Consider the following 17,500-nt stretch of genomic DNA (forward strand, 5'->3'; position numbering starts at 1 on the left):
GTGTGTGTGTGTGTGTGTGTGTGTGTGTGTGTGTGTGTGCATTTCAGTTCTATACTGTAGACAGTAACCAATCAAAGAAGCCCGCAGGCACCAACATTTCCAACTAGTCATGTGATCGGCCAACCAGCTGGGTGTTTAGAATAAACACAAGTGTTTCTCTCCCCCTTTCCAACTCTCATTCTGCATGTGCGCGTGTGTGCGTGTGGCTCAGTCTTTCTCTGTGTCACTGTGACCATGTTCCCTCTCTTTCCCCGAAGGTTTCTAGGCATCACCTCTCTTCTCTCTGTCTGTAGTTCTCTTCATCTCTTTTCATTAACTGAACTATATTCTGCCCTGTCCTGCAGACTACGTCTCAGAGATGTTAAGAGGTTCATTTTAAAATTGATGGCTGTGTTTTTTTTTTATCATTATGTATTATATATTATATATATTGTCGCTGTCGGGTGGAAGTATGTCCAAAACGGTTACTTCTCAGGAATTGTCCAAAAACAACCTGTGTTCCAATGGATTCAATGTTGTTATAATTGAGTCACAACCTCTTGATAATACTTTTCATTGGTTAAATATTTATAAAACCCACAGTGACAGACCACTTTCACTTTAAAAATAATTTCAAAGTAACAGATGTACAAACAAGAGTGAGCTTGTAGATCAGCATTTTCGGCCAATTTTGTATGACACTGTATTATGACGAAGTAGGGATTAAGTCCCTACTTCGTCATAATACAGTGTCATACAAAGTTGGCCGGGAAAAAAACATAAAAAGTTGAAATATGGAGATACGAGATTTCTGCCCGACAGCAACTGTATTATATAAATAATAAATAATGATAGAAGCACAGCAAATTTCATATTATCATTATATTATTTGGCCATTGCATGAGGGATAATATAAATGAGTTACACCAAAATAAAACATTTATATCTGGAGATTTCTTGCAAAACTCTTGTGGAACTGCAGCACCAATCTGTCAGACACACAGCTCCACTCTGTGGCTGAACGTAGACATTACATCTAAGACGCCAATGAAAAAGTTGGAAAGGTGAGACACATGACATGCATACCCATTACCCTGAATAGATGGTTATAGTCTGTATCAGGGTAATCTGTTTGTACTTTGACTCTGATGAAGACACAGTAGCATTTATTTTCTTTATTGTTTCCCTTTTTTTATAAACTGCTTTTGTTATTTTTTCCTGCTAATTATTTAGCAGGAATTGATATTTATTTTATATCAATATATAACAAATAGTTGTTGTAGATCATTCACAAACTCTTAGTTAATTAGAGATATTAAATTACTGTTAAATGTTCATCAATAGTCCGTTCAAACAAGACATTCCCTATTCTTTTTATAAATGTTTTCGTTTTACTTCTGACATCCACTCCTACCCCACAAGGCAAAGAGGTTACTTTAATTTACCCTTTTGTCGTACTTCAAAACATACATTTTTTTCATCAAATTTAGAGGCCCTCAGTTGTGGGCCTCTCTAGACGCATCACTTAAGTCATCACAATCCTTACCAATATTTAAGACATATCTAAAAAAAAATCTCAGATTTCTTCTTCACTGTAGTATATATGATTTAGTTCTGATGTGTAATTTGAATGGGTTTTTCTGTCTTTTTCTTCTTTTGTCCAGTCTTTATTGCACTGTTGGTCCCCTTGTAAACTTGTATGATTTTGTATTGTTCTTATTGAACTTTTAATTTATGCTATTTAATGAAACTTGTATTATTAGGGCCTGAGCACTGCACAGTAGTACGAAGCCCTATTGAAACTGCAAAAATTGTTAGGGCCCTAGCACTGCACAGTAGTGCGAAGCCCTATTGAAACTGCAATGATTATTATTATTCTTTGCACAAATGAAGCGCGTTTTTGAGGGGCAATACGTACTCCAAAAGTTACGCAACATTGCACACACATGATCAGTGGCGAAAAATTACGTACTAAAAAAGAGGGCGTGGCCTAATGGCTCAATAGCGCCCCCTACAAACCTTTGTGCTTCAAGCCCGACAACACGGTTTCACCTACATGTATAAAAATCGGTACACACCTGTATCATGTCCCGACTTACGAAAAAGTCTCTTGGAGCAATGACCAAAACCAAACAGGAAGACGGCCATTTTTAATTGATAGTGGCGTTTTTGTGCATTTCACGCCATTTTCACGTGTTGTACTTTAACAAACTCCTCCTAGGCGGATTGTCGGATCCGTCTCGAATTCGCTCAGAGTACACAAAAGACGTTAACGATGAAAAGTTATCAAAAGCTAGAGTTTTCGTAAAACGCCGTGACCGTGGGAAAGCGTCAAACTTCAACGCCAAACAGGAAGTGAGAATAGCCCATCTACAATTCCTATTGGCTGGGCTTTAAACAGCCATAAATTCACTTCACAGCCTGCTACAGAGTTTTTTTTTTTACTTTTTTGTCTGTTTTTTTTCTTCCTTTTTTAGGTTTCGGTTCATTTGCTTAAGCTATGTAGCCTTAAAGGCTTGTATCTTGGACAGAATTTTGTATTGTTCTTATTGTCCTTTTAATGTGTGCTATTTAATGAAGCAACTTAGTATTGATGGGTTAAGTATTTGTTAATAGTTGTTGGTTAACTTTCTATACAAGTAAACCCTTTCCACTGCCTCCATCTATTCATCAGTACGGGAGAAAAAAGGACACCAGTCCCCTACTATAGACACCCACAGCCTCCCTGCACCTACAGCTGGCCTTTCATCAAGGGTCCGATCTAAACATAAATTAAGCCATTAAGACCGGGAACGCATCTTTGTCACTTTAGATTTCTTTGGCTATTCAAAAATAGCTGTAGATACTGGACTGCTAGATATACAAGCTCATAGTGCGGAACGCTATGAGCTTGTATATCTGCTATTTTTTAATAGCCAAAGAAATTTAAAATTACACAGATACTTTCCCTGTATTAATACGTTAACTGTTCCAGAACTGCCAATTTGTGATACAAGCAACTCAAATTGAGGGCCACAAAAGCAAGGATAAGGTCTGGCCTCGCATGAGGACAGATCATTTGAGGTTTTAATCTTTTGTAGGGCAGCTCTGGAAAAGAACCTCCCCTCTCTGCCAGCCCTCCCTTCTCTGTTCCAGCTATGCACTGAACCCCTACAACTGAAAATAGACGGTGGAAATGTACAGTAGAATGGGTCTGGTCCCCTGGTGGAACAACAGAAAGCTGCAGTTAGCCAAGGGTCACAGGGACTGACACATTGTCTTCTATACTGTTTAACGTCACGCGCCTTAAAGATAAACTGACCGATCCTGGCATGATGAGATTGAATTGAACAAACTGAGCTGAACTTGCAATGCAATTATATTTGTATATAGAACACACAATCTTGTGTGTTCAAGATTCAGATTCAATAAATCACAGATTGTATTCATCATATACTCATACTTTCCATATACATGCAGGGACATGTTCCACATTGTAGGACAGCTGCTGGACATCAGTTGATTGAGGACATGTCTAAATTGTTAGACTAGGGTTGTGTGTGTGTGTGTGTGTGTGTGTGTGTGTGTGTGTGTGTGTGTGTGTGTGTGTGTGTGTGTGTGTGTGTGTGTGTGTGTGTGTGCGTGCGTTCAGATTAGTCATCTGGCTAAATGGATTAGCTGCTGATTTTTTGCGGTACATAGGTAAGGGCTGAACAATACAGGGCAAGCTGTCTAGTTGACTATACTCTGAACAGAATATGTCTAGCTTACAGTATAGGCTGAACAATACAAAGCTTACTGAACAGGACAACAGCTTGCTTAAATAAAACAAATTATTTTGAAGTTATGGGAACTTGAGCTAACAACAACAACTAAAACAAAGTGCAGTTGAATAGTGTTGAATACAGAGCTGCCAAGCTCGGTGGTCCATACATAGCCCCCACCAGTAACATTACTAATCGCCTGATTTAGGGATTTAGCTCACAACTTACAATTGACACCAGCTCAGTGGCCTTGTGGTTAGTGTCCACCCTGAGACTGGGAGGTCGGGGTTCGATCCCCGGCCAGGTCATACCAAAGACTCTAATAATGGGACCCAGTGCCTCCCTGCTTGGCACTCAGCATCAAGGGTTGGATTGGGGTAAGTCCCTGTGACATACTAGCGTCATGTCCAGGGGATGTACTTGTACATCAAGCTGCCTCACGCTAAGGAAACAGGAGATAGGCTCCTGCCCTATGGGCCTCAGGGCTCGGCAAGGCTTACAATTGACAATTACACAACAAACCAGACTTGAATAATTTTTGGCAAGTACATCTCAATACAACAAAAGCAAGTACGCAAATACTACCTTCACATACAGCATTACAATCATCACGTTATGGAGACAAAGTTTGTCTCCATAACGTGTGCCCTGTCCCTTTGCTAGGTACAGCTACACATACACACACACACACACACAAAAAGGCTTTTCCATTAATTAATTAAGCTTTTTAGACTTTGACCTCCCTGACCACTGTCCGACTTAAATACACATATATTCACTCACACCCACGTGTGTGTGTGTGTGTGTGTGTGTGTGTGTGTGTGTGTGTGTGTGTGTGTGTGTGTGTGTGTGTGTGTGTGTGTGTGTGTGTGTGTGTGTGTGTGTGTGTGTGTGTGTGTGTGTGTGTGTGTAGAGAGAGGGAGATGGAAAACAATGGCTCTAGTCTGTCTAGTGTGCACTGTATAAATTACAGTACGTTCTCTAATCCCCTACAAGCAGACAAACAGAGACGGAGGTGGGCAGAGATAAAGGAACACACACACACACACCACACACACACCGTGGCAACGGACAACGTGGCATATAGATCAGGACAGACACAGACCGACAGACACAGCGTGGCATATAGTCCAGGAGACAGACAGACAGAGTGGCATATAGACCAGGAGACAGACAGACAGACAGACAGGCATATAGACCAGGTGACAGCCAGCCAGCCAGCCAGCCAGCCAGCCAGCCAGACAGACAGACAGACAGACAGACAGACAGACAGACAGACACACACACACACACACACAGACAGCGTGGCATATAGACCAGCTGATAGTCAGAGACAGCAAGGCAGGCAAACAGACAGAGGATGAATTGAAATAAAAGCACAAACAGCACTGAATACTTTACATCGAGTGATGCTGTAGCATTGTCAAGCTCCATCTTCACCTGTAGCCCCACTGAGCCGCTCACATCAGGAGATCAATTAATCCTCTACACAACACTAGTGGCACCTCAGAGCTGGAAGTTGGAATGAGCAGCAGCGCTGCACCCTCTCGAGTCTCTATAGGTAGGATATGCCTGTACGTATATGCGTGATGGTATGGTATGCTGTAGTTATCACTGCCAGTTGCCGTGCGGACTCTGTAACGCGCAGCGAGGTAATCCCAGGACGAACAGTCTGACAGAGTTCAGCTAGCACCTTGACTTGAGGTTCTATGATCCTGTAGAGGCTACCCCTCTATCCTGTGCTCCTAAATTCATAAAATCGTGACCCCCTCCGCACAGCTATACATCACCATGCTTGCTGGCCAGATGGACAGATTGATGGAGGGATAAAACTCTTACAGCCAATAGTGGTACTGGGTACAGTACCTGACAACAAGAGTTAAGTCTATTAGCAGCCTATGGGTAAGCCTCTTATTGAGGAGACTTTTGCTCTGTTGGAGCAGGGGGTCACAGCAGCACTCAATAAGACCACAGCAATCTCTCTCACACACACACACACACACACACAGTGCTGTGCGCTGATAATGGCTGGTAGTGATGACAGTAGTGTTAGAGAGAGATATAAAGAGATAGGTGGGGCAGAGGGAGAAAGGGAGAGAGAGAGGGAGGGAGAGAGAGAGAAAGAAAGAGAGAGAGAGAGAGAGAAAGAGAGAGAGAAAGAGAGAAAGAGAGAGAGAGAGAGAGAGAGAGACACACACAAGGAGTATGAGACACAGGAGACAGGAAAAGAGAAGGATGCACAGTAAAATCCTGAGTGTTCATTTAACTCTGGAAGAACAACATTTTGCAGGGCGAGGAGTAGTGTGATCCAGCAGGTCTATGGACACAGGCAACGCCCTCTGTCAATTAAACCATTCTTCTAATGAGATAAACCCAACGAACCTGTTAAATGCTGGAGGGATTCCCAACAAAGTCCATTGACTTTAATGTCCTTCTGTGTGTCTGCTTAAAAGTGCAACACAGATAATTAAATCGCTCTCTGTGAGTGTGTGTGTGTGTGTGTGTGTGTGTGTGTGTGTGTGTGTGTGTGTGTGTGTGTGTGTGTGTTGTTAATTGTTATTCATTCCTACCTTTCTTCTTCCTCTCGTTTTTGCCATACTAACATATACTGTAGCCAATGTGCATTGTGCACATATCTTAAACAACAACCTTATCTTAGTTATACACACTGAACTGCTACATTTAAGATCCATGCAGTACATAAAGCAGTCCAGTATATACAATAGTAACTACAGTATATATACAGTAGTAACTACAATATATGTACAGTAGTAACTAGTGTATATATACAATAGTAACTACGGTATATATACAGCAGTAGCTACAGTATATATGCAATGGTAACTACAGAATATACAGCAATAACTGATTAATCAAGTAACAGAACACTGAAACATTTTGGACGGACACAAATGCAACTCCAACTGACAGGAATACAAAGAGTCTTTGCCGAAAATAGCCAATCTACAAGCTCACACGATGCACTGTGAGCTTATAGAGCTGCTATTTTCACCTATTATGACATGCCCAGAGTAGGGACAAGGGTTTGCGTGGGTATGGTGTCAATTGACAGAAGCGAGAATAAGCTAAGTAAGTAAGTGCAATCTATAGCTCCAATACGGTTGGGGAAATCGGCTTTGGCAAAAGAAAGTTGTTCGAAAAGGTCCCTCTGTAGTCTGTGCAACTTTGAGGCATGTCCCTTCCATCCACTTTAATGTCCTTCTGTTCTGTGTGTCTGCTTCAAAGTGCAACACAGATAATTAAATCTGTGTGTGTGTGTGTGTGTGTGTGTGTGTGTGTGTGTGTGTGTGTGTGTGTGTGTGTGTGTGTGTGTGTGTGTGTGTGTGTGTGTGTGTGTGTGTGTGTGTGTGTGTGTGTGTGTGTGTGTGTGTGTGTGTGTGCGCGCGCGTTGTTATTCATTCCTAGCAGAGGAATTGTCCACGAATGTTCTATATGAGAAACTGACCCTCGCGAATTACATGATTGTTAGTAGATTCGGCAAAAGAATGTGTAATAATGAAGCACACTTATATATCTCCTCCGGTTATTTGCGTGATCCTTCCATAAAAGTGTATACGCAAATGAGAGAAGACGAGCAAGAAAGCACATTACGCTTCCAGGCCGCTGCACCTGATAAATAACACAAGTGTTTGTAGGCAAAGAATGCATTCGAAATGAGTGGCAAAAGGCTTAGTAAATCTGCCCACAGAGTTGCTTCCAGTAAAGCAACTCTTAAAACTCTGCTACTCTTAAAATGCAGTGTATGCTGTTGCGTATGTCATTCTGCCAGCCTGTTTAAAGGACGACTTCATCCATTTCCAATCTATCTTCATACAGTAATTGGTCCTCACTAATGCTCATGATGTGGACACTTCAGAAACCCGCCTACCAGTGACATCATCGTTAGGCAGGTTTTTATTTTTAAATACATTTTTTATTAACAATGGTTTCCATTATAGCATGCCAACTTTCCAGGAATAGAAAGCCTGCCGTTTCGCGTGATAGTGATATGCAACTGCCTTCTGCCAAGACCCGCCCCAGACCCGGAAAAGTCCCGCTGTGATTGGCCAGTGGTCACTTTGAGTGACAGTTGGGGCAAACGCAGTCCCCACAACATAATTTACTATTCTGTGCCTATCGGTACATAACTCGAACGGCGCTGAGTCGACTAGCAGACCATCGGCTGGTCGTCGCGGGCACTCGCGCCTGGAGGCGCTCGGGCGCGACTCCTTAGCCTCAAGGTCTGCTGAGTCGGCGCGCCTCCGTCAAGGTCCAAAACTATACTTTATTAGCCAAAAAAAGTTGTCTGCGGTTGTCGGAAAAAGAGTGCCCCCAGCGAGATTCAATCTCGAGCCTCAGAGTCGGCAGGCTAACGCCTAGTGAGGCACGCCACGAGACCAGATGCAATTCTAGGGTTTTGGTCTGTATTAGACTGTAAATGCCCCCACCGTCCCCTTTGGGGGCGGAGTCCTTGTTTTCTCGTTTTTGTATTCAGCCAATCGCAGGGCGGCAGGGCGGTGTTTGGCAGAAGTCTGTTGCATTTCACTATTACGCTGCCGTTTCTATTAGCTTGGATTCCCCATTGATGATGTCACTGGTAGGCGGGTTAAGGTAAGGTTGAAAATGGGTGAAGTCATCCTATAACCACATGAACCCTAGCATCACTATTATTCTGTCAATCGTTGAAAATTGCGATAGGCGAATGCGAAAAGTAGGAGATCTACAACTTTACAACATATTGTGTTGCAACTGCTTCTAGATCAGGTATTTTTCATACAGACATACAGTAGGATCAATCAATCAGTCAGTCACTCACTCACTCACTCACTCACCCATCCGGAAGGACAGGTAGCTAAATAAGTTATCAGGAAATCAGCCAGTCAGTCATGCAGTTTGCCCTTTCAAGAGTGTGCTGCACCAACCTAGTTTTCAGTCTCTCTGGATGTCACATGTCAGACAAACAACTAAGCAACAGCCCTTCATCCCCACAAGAGGATATCATACTGGCAGGGCTTGATTTGCTGGGGCTGATTGGGGGGAATCCATGCCTCTATTTTGATACCCTCTGCTGGTCATTCATTTCTATTGCCGGTGGGGATATGTTTAATTCCTGCTTCTGAGTGAAGTAAATATATGTATTTCCTTTGGGGAAATGTAGTCTGATATGCTTGAAATTCAAGATAAGTTTGATAATATCACAATTTAATAAAAAAAATGTAAGAAAGACATGTGCCCCCTCTGTTCTAAAATCTGAGTGTATTCAGGTGTGCAGGTAAATCTGACTTTTTCTGTCATCTCAATTAATTAAATGGTGTTAAATGGTCAGAGGTCTAAGCATTAATAATAACATGTTTTACAACTTCACACATGCTGATAATTCTAACATTGAAAAAAAAAAAAACAATAAACAATTTACTGCATTAATAAAATGCCATGACAGAGAGCACAGCACTGGATACAGTGGACAATGTGCACTATTGTGCACTGAAGAAGAGGAGCCCTACTTTGGTATAAATAAGAGGTGGCTGGCGTCACCGCTGTCCGTCTCACCTTGGTAGTGAGGATACAGATACAATCCATCCTCAACTTGCAACTTTCACGGAAACATTCCTCCGCTGGAACTTTCCCAGTCCTCCTCCGCTCAGCCACTCGCTACCTTTGGCAACATCTTTCTAACATCTTTCCTCGTTTTCCTCCTTTATCCCTCTATCTCTCCCTTTCCTTCGCCTTCCTTCCCCATCTCCCCTGCAACTGTCCTGCATCAGAGCAGCTATAGTGTACTCCTTCTCTCTCTCTCTTTCTGCTAAAATAGATATGAAATGTCCAAAAAAAAAGAAAGAAATGCCAGCTGTCCTGGTGTGGCTTCTTTCCCTTTGGTTTTCCCAGCTGTTGTCTTCGCTTTATGGCAGCTGTTCGCGCTTTCTGACCCCAAACGGTGCAGTACTCACTCAGTACACGTAATCACGCACACGCGCAAAGGCATAAATGCAAACACAACACTTACATGCAAACATGCAGGCAACAAACATAAGATGCCCATGGAAGATATACACACAGACACAAACACATGTGCATAGTATGTATGCATGCATAAAAAACTGTGATTGAATCTGAATCTTGGAAACACACACACACACACACACACACACACACACACACACACACACACAGGGTGCTCCACTCTCCCATTTTTATCAGGTCAGTATCTCTCTCTTTCTGTGTCTCTCTCTCTGTTTGGCAGAAGTGGAGTCTGGAGAAGCAGCAGCAGCAGTACAGGACTGGATGCTCTACTTTTAAAGGCTCTCAGTCCTCACTAAGTTAGAGGTCCACATGAACCCTACAGCCTCTCTCAGGGAGACTTTTTACACACACATTCATTCTTATGGATTATCCCAAATATCCTAAAGGTTTTATGTGCCGTCATGGTTTTCCTTATTTTGTTAACTCCTCAGTGTTAACTCCAAGAGTGTACCAAATAGACCATTTCGGGTCCATTTGGTTCAACGTGTACACTCATAGCATTACACCATAAAAAATGGAAGATTTAACACTGAGGATGTTACTGTGCATTATGCAGTGACGATTGATAGGAACTAGAAAAAATAAAAAAAATAAACTGGAATGATGCCTTTTCTAGAGAAACATTTCAGCATTTCTGAGTCTGGTGCACTAACGTTGTGCACATTCCATGACAGATATTATTACTGCAAAACCTGGAGGAAGAGCTGTAGATTTGTCATAGATTAAAAAAAATATTCTCTTCTCAAGATTGCTAAAAACAGGTAATTGCTGGTGAAACACGAAAAAGAAGCTACATGAAGATCAAACCATTACCGCATTAAGTCATGCAAGTCAGCCAGCCTGGACCCAAGGGCTGTATAAGCACCATATTAAAACTACTACTACTAGACCATATACCCGGTCGACGCATCCGTGGGGGGATATGCGCACATGATCTGGCAACCCGGGAGGCAGTTCGTCCCATAGCTGGGCAGCCCCGTAACCATGGCGACAGTGTTTGACACAAAAGCGCTAATAAGAAGCTGAGATTTGGTGAAATTGAAAAACGGGCTTCACAGATCAGATGGTAATGGTCAATGGCTGTGTGCAAAATCAGAGCAATTGCTCCAGCCACTGAGGAGAACCGGGTAGCTTCACCTACTCACTCACCACTACAGACAGACTCACCCTTACTAGAATTATAGTAGGATGATAGAAGGCAATAATATGCAGCCAGGAGATATTGCATATTGATGTGTCCGTCATATTAAATTAATAACCATACTAATATAAGCCAACGTTGTATAAACACAAACCCTCATAAAAGACTTCCAACCAGTTCAACCAGATCAGCATACACAAAACCAGTTAACCCACCACCCAGCGACGCGCAAAAGTCTCACTGACAATATTTTGGAGAGGATTGATATTGACATTATGTAATGCAAATATGAGCCAATGTTCAAACCGCTTTTCCATTACTATGAGTATACTGTAGCTGCAACAGTAAGCTGGAATAATGACATGATCCACTGCGTGATGATGAGTACATTTCCCCACCATAAGAACCATAAAGTATACATGAACATTTCTGAAAAGCTGACATTTTGCAGCTACAGTGCAAGGTTGGTCATCCGGAAGCATTTTGTTGATCCAGCACTTTATCAACTCACCTGATGATAGATAGCGCACGCGTGTGTTAAGATAGTGCGCCGTGTTAGCACTGTGTGTTTTCTGTTCTCACACTGTGCAAAGCGTTTATGTTTAAGCAGGGTTCTTCACTGTAGACACGGTCTACGTCTTACCTTGTTGTTGGGAGTCTGAAAGTTAAATTGTGGGGGTGAGACTGTTCTGGGGCTGGCTGGGTCACGGCCAGACGTGGTGGTGCTGACTTTAGCTGGACCGGGGCTGGTTGGACTGGAGGGATAGAAGGATGGGGTTCAGATCAGATGGGCTGTGTGGAGGAGTTCTCAACAAATACTTTACTCTGAACAAAGGAACCCACAGTTAAGGCCCTTGCACATAGAATCAATTTTTTCCCACGAAAAACAATCGGACAATGACAATTTGATTCCTGCATTTTTTTTTTGACACATAAAAAAATGATTGACCAATAAAATATTGCATCAGAGTCTGTGTGCAAGTAAGAAGTGAGAAAACATTCAATATGACTACTTTGACTTCTCACTGTAATAATGTCCTAATACAAACATGTACATACATGTATTTTATATATTTGCACCGTAATACAGACTCAACACATAGACAACACTTGTATTTACATTGACCTTTCTAGTCCGGTTTGCTTCTATATGCAACCGTTCAACATATTAATGTCCTAATGTACTCAGTAAATCAAAGACAAAGTGTGTGTGTACAACACAAATACATACCTCAGCTGAGGGCCTTTGGGTAGGGGTCCAGATGTCGGGCTGGGGGTGCTGGGGAACACTTTGCCTGGACTATTGCTGGTGTTGGGACTACTCGGTGAGCTAGAGCTGAGGGCTGATACTGCTTTGGCAGAGTCCTGGTTGGTAGCGGGAGTGGTAGAAAGCGATGGAGGGATGGTGACTTTAGGGAGGGCTGTGGTGCTGGCGACTGCATCTGGACTAGGACTGGGGCTGGGGAGGGTTTTAGGGGTGGTGCGAATAGGTTTGTCCGGACTGGCGGGAGAGACAAGGCCCTGGATGGTACTGGAGACGAGGGCTGAGACGGCACCATGGCTGGCGGAGGGGGACACGGGGCTGGCCTGTTCCCTGCCTGCGGTAGGGAAGGCGGTGGGCGATCCAGGATCCGGCTCGGCTCCTTTTGATGAGGTGGAGGGTTCCACTCCATTGGGCGTGACCGCAGGAGAAGAGGGCGGTGACTTGGAGGCTCCGGCAGGAGGAGGCGGGGCACGGTACTTGACTTTAGCTGGCTGGACCTGGGCTCCGTTGGACTGTGTTGGGGAGGAGGTCACTGTTTTAGCATCGGGGGTTCCAGACGGGACAGGAGGGGCAGGGGACTTTACTGAGTGGGGTTTGGGGGCAGGTGGCCTGGGCTTGACAGAGCCTCCTGAGGCCTGGGGGATAAGTGGACCAGTGGCTGGTTGTGACTGGGCTAAGATCTCTACTGGCTGGGTAGAAGATGTATGGAGCTCTATCTCACTGTATGGATGGTCTTCAGTGTATGGACTGTCCTCCTGGAGGGTCAACTCGTAGTATTCCTGGATATCTATAATAATTTAAAAAAGGGAGGAAAAAGTAAGATGAATGAAAAAATGGTATGTGTTTTCCCCATATGATCTTTCAAGATGAGAAAGATCTCTATTCCTTTATGATTTTAAAACCCATTCTGAGAAAAGCAACCAAAAGCAATCTTCATAGAGACAATGCCAGTACACAATGTATGTCTATGGGGTTGTATCCACCAAGGTACCCCCACCCCCAACCAAAATAAATACATGCTTTATGCTTTCTTGATTCTATATTATTTTTCTTGTCCATGTCCCAGCTAGTCTGCTGATGCCCTCTACAGATAGCATGAGGTTACTGCTTGTTCAGATGACAGGGTGTAATGTCTGTAAAAATCCCTTCTTCACCTCCCACCCAACGAGCATGCACACACACACACACACACACACACACACACACACACACACACACACACACACACACACACACACACACACACACACACACACACACACACACACACACACACACACACACACACACACACACACACACACACACACACACACACACACACACACACACAATCTCTTCCCTTTTCTCTGTGGCTGTTCTGCTGTTTGCACGGATTAGGAAGAACCACTGCCAGAGGTATTGTGCAAGAATACAAAAAATGGACATAGTGATGACATGCAGTCAGGTATTCACACAAAACCTGTAGGTTTGCACAGAAATATGGGTGTGGGAATGGAAAACAAGCAGGTGGAATCAGGAACTAAGAACCCGTTTACCTTCCTAGCACATAACTATACACTGACTGCTAAGGGCAACACATTTTTTTATTCTCCAAGGTTTCTACCTCTTAAAGCTGCAATAAATATGTATTGTTGACATAACATTACCAGCCATATCTGCATGCTCCAGCAAAATCAGTCCAGACTCTAATGCTGCATTCACACTAGCAGTGACAGACTTTCATTTTCAATGAATGCCAGTGTCACAAAGCTACAAACGGATGCCCGACACGACGTGACACGCTACAAAACAAAACGTTGAACTAGCTTCCACTTTTTTTAACGACTCCAATGACACGGTGAAGCATCAATCAAACATATGTTTTTGTTTCACAATTTTCACTCCCCTTTTTTTCTCCCAACAATTCCTGCTCTGTTCTGCAAATTGAAGAAACGCTTATACTTGTACCCGTGCTATTTTAAACCTAACCTTTTCATTCACTCAGTGAAATGAAACGGTGACTCGGCAACAATGCAGCTGGTCACGCTAGGTCATTTTGTAGCTTTTTGTAGCTTTTGTCGCCCCTGTGCATACAGCATTACCTCCTCCAAAAACTGTGGGTTCCCCTCCACTAGCTCTTGCCAGTTGAAATAACTAAGTACCTCTTTCGCTCTTTAAAATCTATTCACCCCCTCCCATAAACGTTTCTCACAATGGTCGATTAGCAGATGGGTATCCCTACAAAACATAAAAAACAATTTCATTTCTAGATACATTTAAACTAAGTATCTCTTCACTTGGCATAACGCTTTGGCTACCATAGTGTGTTGTCTGCGTGTGAAGGTTTTTGATAGACAATGGGACATAGGAAGGTGTTGCAGGTGAAGGGGAAAGCTGGTAAACTCCTGGACAACCAAAGTTTCAATTATTAGTTAGTTAAATATCTGCCTAATTTGATGAATAGCCACACAGCAACAATCAAGAGTGTTAATTCAATGTAACACTCTAGATTTGCTGTGCATGGTTTGTAGCACTGAACACACTGTTCCAGTCTCTCAATACCTTTTTTTCCCTTTAAAAGGGAGGCAGGATACAGCAATGACTCCCCAAGTAAATAAAGGGTGATCTGGAGTCAAACAAACTGAAAAGAGGAACTGCCTGAAATACATGTACTGGAAAAGCGTGTTAGCATAGTCAACATCTGTTATTGGTATCCCTCTTAAATATTAAAAGGTAGAGTAAGTGATATTTTTTGGTTAAAACAAAACGTTTTTTGTTAAAAGGTTAAAGCTCTATATTTTGATAGTAATCATTGCTATAAAGTGTTTGTTTGGTAACAGGGGTCTTCCCATCTCTCAAGCTTTTTAATAAACCAAAAATACATTTTCAGGTGGGTGGTTACATTTCTGCCAATCAGGAGACGGTACCATTTATCAGCTTCAATTTTATAGTGTTCCAGTTCCAATTTTGTCTGCTGATTTCTTTGTGTCATCACTTCAAATTACACTTGTTTATCCTGTTTTCCAAAAAGCTAGAGAGATGGGGAGACTTTCTGAACTAACAACTCTAGTCTATAGCAATGATTACGATCAGAATATAGAGCTATTTAACACTTAATTTAACAAAAAGATATCACTTACCCTACCTTTAAGTAATGTTAATGCTAATGTTAATAAGGTGTTCCTAATTAACATTATTATTGGACACTTACTGGACACAATACAGTGGCAAAGTACCGTAGTGATGTACTACATTAATATTATTATATTGTTATTTGGTATTGGGTGTTTAACTGGTGCTCTTACCTTTAACTTCTTAAAAGTATGCATGGCTTTACGACTTGCTCAAGGACACATTTGATTTTGTGAGAATCTACCCGGTTTCTTTCAGTTAGGAAATGGGCTCTCAAAGCAATACCTTTGTTGCATATCTGGTTATGAAACACACTGTTGACTTTATCTCCTTTTTTGTATTAAGTGTCTACTTTTCGCATGGTGGACTGTTAGTGTAGCCTACAGTGGGTTATCTATCATTATAAAAAGCATAAAGTGACATAATATGGTATTGGGAACACAAACACCTTCTGTCTATCTTGGCTTACACTCGGCAAGGGAAATGTTTTTATGGGGATCAAGAAAGTAGAGAGCCTGATGTGGGATTCTTTAGACGGATAATGTGTGTGTGTGTGTGTGTGTGTGTGTGTGTGTGTGTGTGTGTGTGTGTGTGTGTGTGTGTGTGTGTGTGTGTGTGTGTGTGTGTGTGTGTGTGTGTGTGTGTGTGTGTGTGTGTGTGTGTGTGTGTGTGTGTGTGTAAATCTAAATTCAATGACTGGGCAAAAACTGTGTGGAAACAATTCAGAAATCAAAACAGTGGGTGTAGGTTTGTTAGCACTGGGTTTCTCCCCCGTTCAATCCAGATTCAATCCAATACATTTAATTTAGATTTCCCCAGATGTATCAGTAGGTGGATATCTCTGATGTTCTAGCTACGCGAGACTACTTCATTAAAAATACACTTACAAATTCAATAATGGTTTGACTGATCTTTACAGTCCTAAGTGAGTGATGTGTTGTGCATGTTTGGATATGGGAGGTATACTGTAAGTAAAAACTCAAAAGTTAAATTCCTATGCATATTTCACATTTTATTTTCATATCTGTCATGTTTTGTGGAAGGCAATGTATAAGGTTACATCTCATCCTCTCTCCTTAAAGTGCCTTTAAGTAGCTAAGACACAGACACATGGCTACTGGACACTGTACCCGGGCGCCACCCCTCGCCCGTTACAGTAGTATTGTCCAGTATAAGAGAATGTATCTGACACAGACAATGTCTGGACCTGATTCTCTGTACATTGTCTGACGTTCATTTGTGAAAACGGCTATACAGAACAACGCTGTCCTGGACGCCTTCAAAAAAGGAAAAGCTGAGCTGCTGGTGATATAAGTCAGTGTAGCATTGTCTAGACTCTAGCCTACAATGCTGTGCGTCTAATATGCAATTAGCCCACTTAGACACGTCTTGCTGGGTTTAAACACTTAAAAAAACTAGAATAATGAATACATAGGAAATAAGCACCCTTCTTCCATAGCCTCAGCATACCTTGCCTGAACACTTTCGGCCAGCAGATAGCGAAACATCAGATAATGTGTGGGTGGTGGTGGCAGACTGACAGTTGAATAAAATAATGTGGCTAATAAATTGCTTTTGCAGCTGCAAGAAGATAAATCAAGATAAAGTTATATGTGGCAATATTTTCATCATTCTATAATAAAACTCAATTTAAAAGAGAGCGGCCCGTCTTTATTTTAGATGTTACTGACAATCATACCTTTGGGATTTCTAAATGAGCTCCAACTGAGCATAGGCAGAGAGAAAAAGAGACATACAGCTAGATGGATACAACCAGACAGACAGACAGATAGACAGACAGACAGACGGACAGCCAGCCAGTCGGCCAGACAGACAGACATTCTTACCAAGCAAAGCATTGAATAGCTGGCTTTGGAAGACAGTGATGACTCTGTCCACGGACTGCTGCAGCTGGCGGTCTTCCACTCTCTCTCCCTGCTGTTTAGTCCCGTTCTGGTTCTGATCCCTCTGTTCGAGTTTGGCCCGGTACTGTTGGAGCAACCCCAAGGCCCGCTGAGCATCTGAACACAACAATGTAGGGAACAAGAACACATCCAACATAAATAACACATTAACAATGGGAAGTAAACGATGCATTTGTTGGACTCCACTGCACATTTTAAACTAAACTATAGCAGTGGTTCTCAAACATTTTCATGTCAAGGACACCCACATTGATATGTATCAGGCCACGGACCCCCATTAAAAATATTTTGTGGCAGAGACCCCCATAATAGA

The 17,500-nt window shown here is 42.4% G+C and overlaps 1 protein-coding gene across 2 annotated transcripts in view; it reads right to left on the reverse strand.

Moving 5' to 3' along the window:
* LOC311051717 (disks large homolog 4-like) overlaps positions 1-17,500 on the reverse strand; it is a 127,959-nt gene that overhangs the window by 108,496 nt on the left and 1,963 nt on the right. For both annotated transcript variants that reach the window (XM_084066325.1, XM_084066324.1), the window contains exons 2-4: positions 17,110-17,283; positions 12,116-12,935; positions 11,528-11,639 (exon numbers count right to left, since the gene is read on the reverse strand). In XM_084066325.1, the coding sequence (XP_083922451.1) occupies positions 11,528-11,639; positions 12,116-12,935; positions 17,110-17,283 (1,106 nt within the window). The remainder of the gene's footprint in view (positions 1-11,527; positions 11,640-12,115; positions 12,936-17,109; positions 17,284-17,500) is intronic.

Source organism: Gymnoscopelus microlampas (genome assembly GCF_963454915.1).
Source record: "Gymnoscopelus microlampas genome assembly, chromosome: 9".
In the NCBI taxonomy this organism is placed as follows: Eukaryota; Metazoa; Chordata; class Actinopteri; order Myctophiformes; family Myctophidae; genus Gymnoscopelus; species Gymnoscopelus microlampas.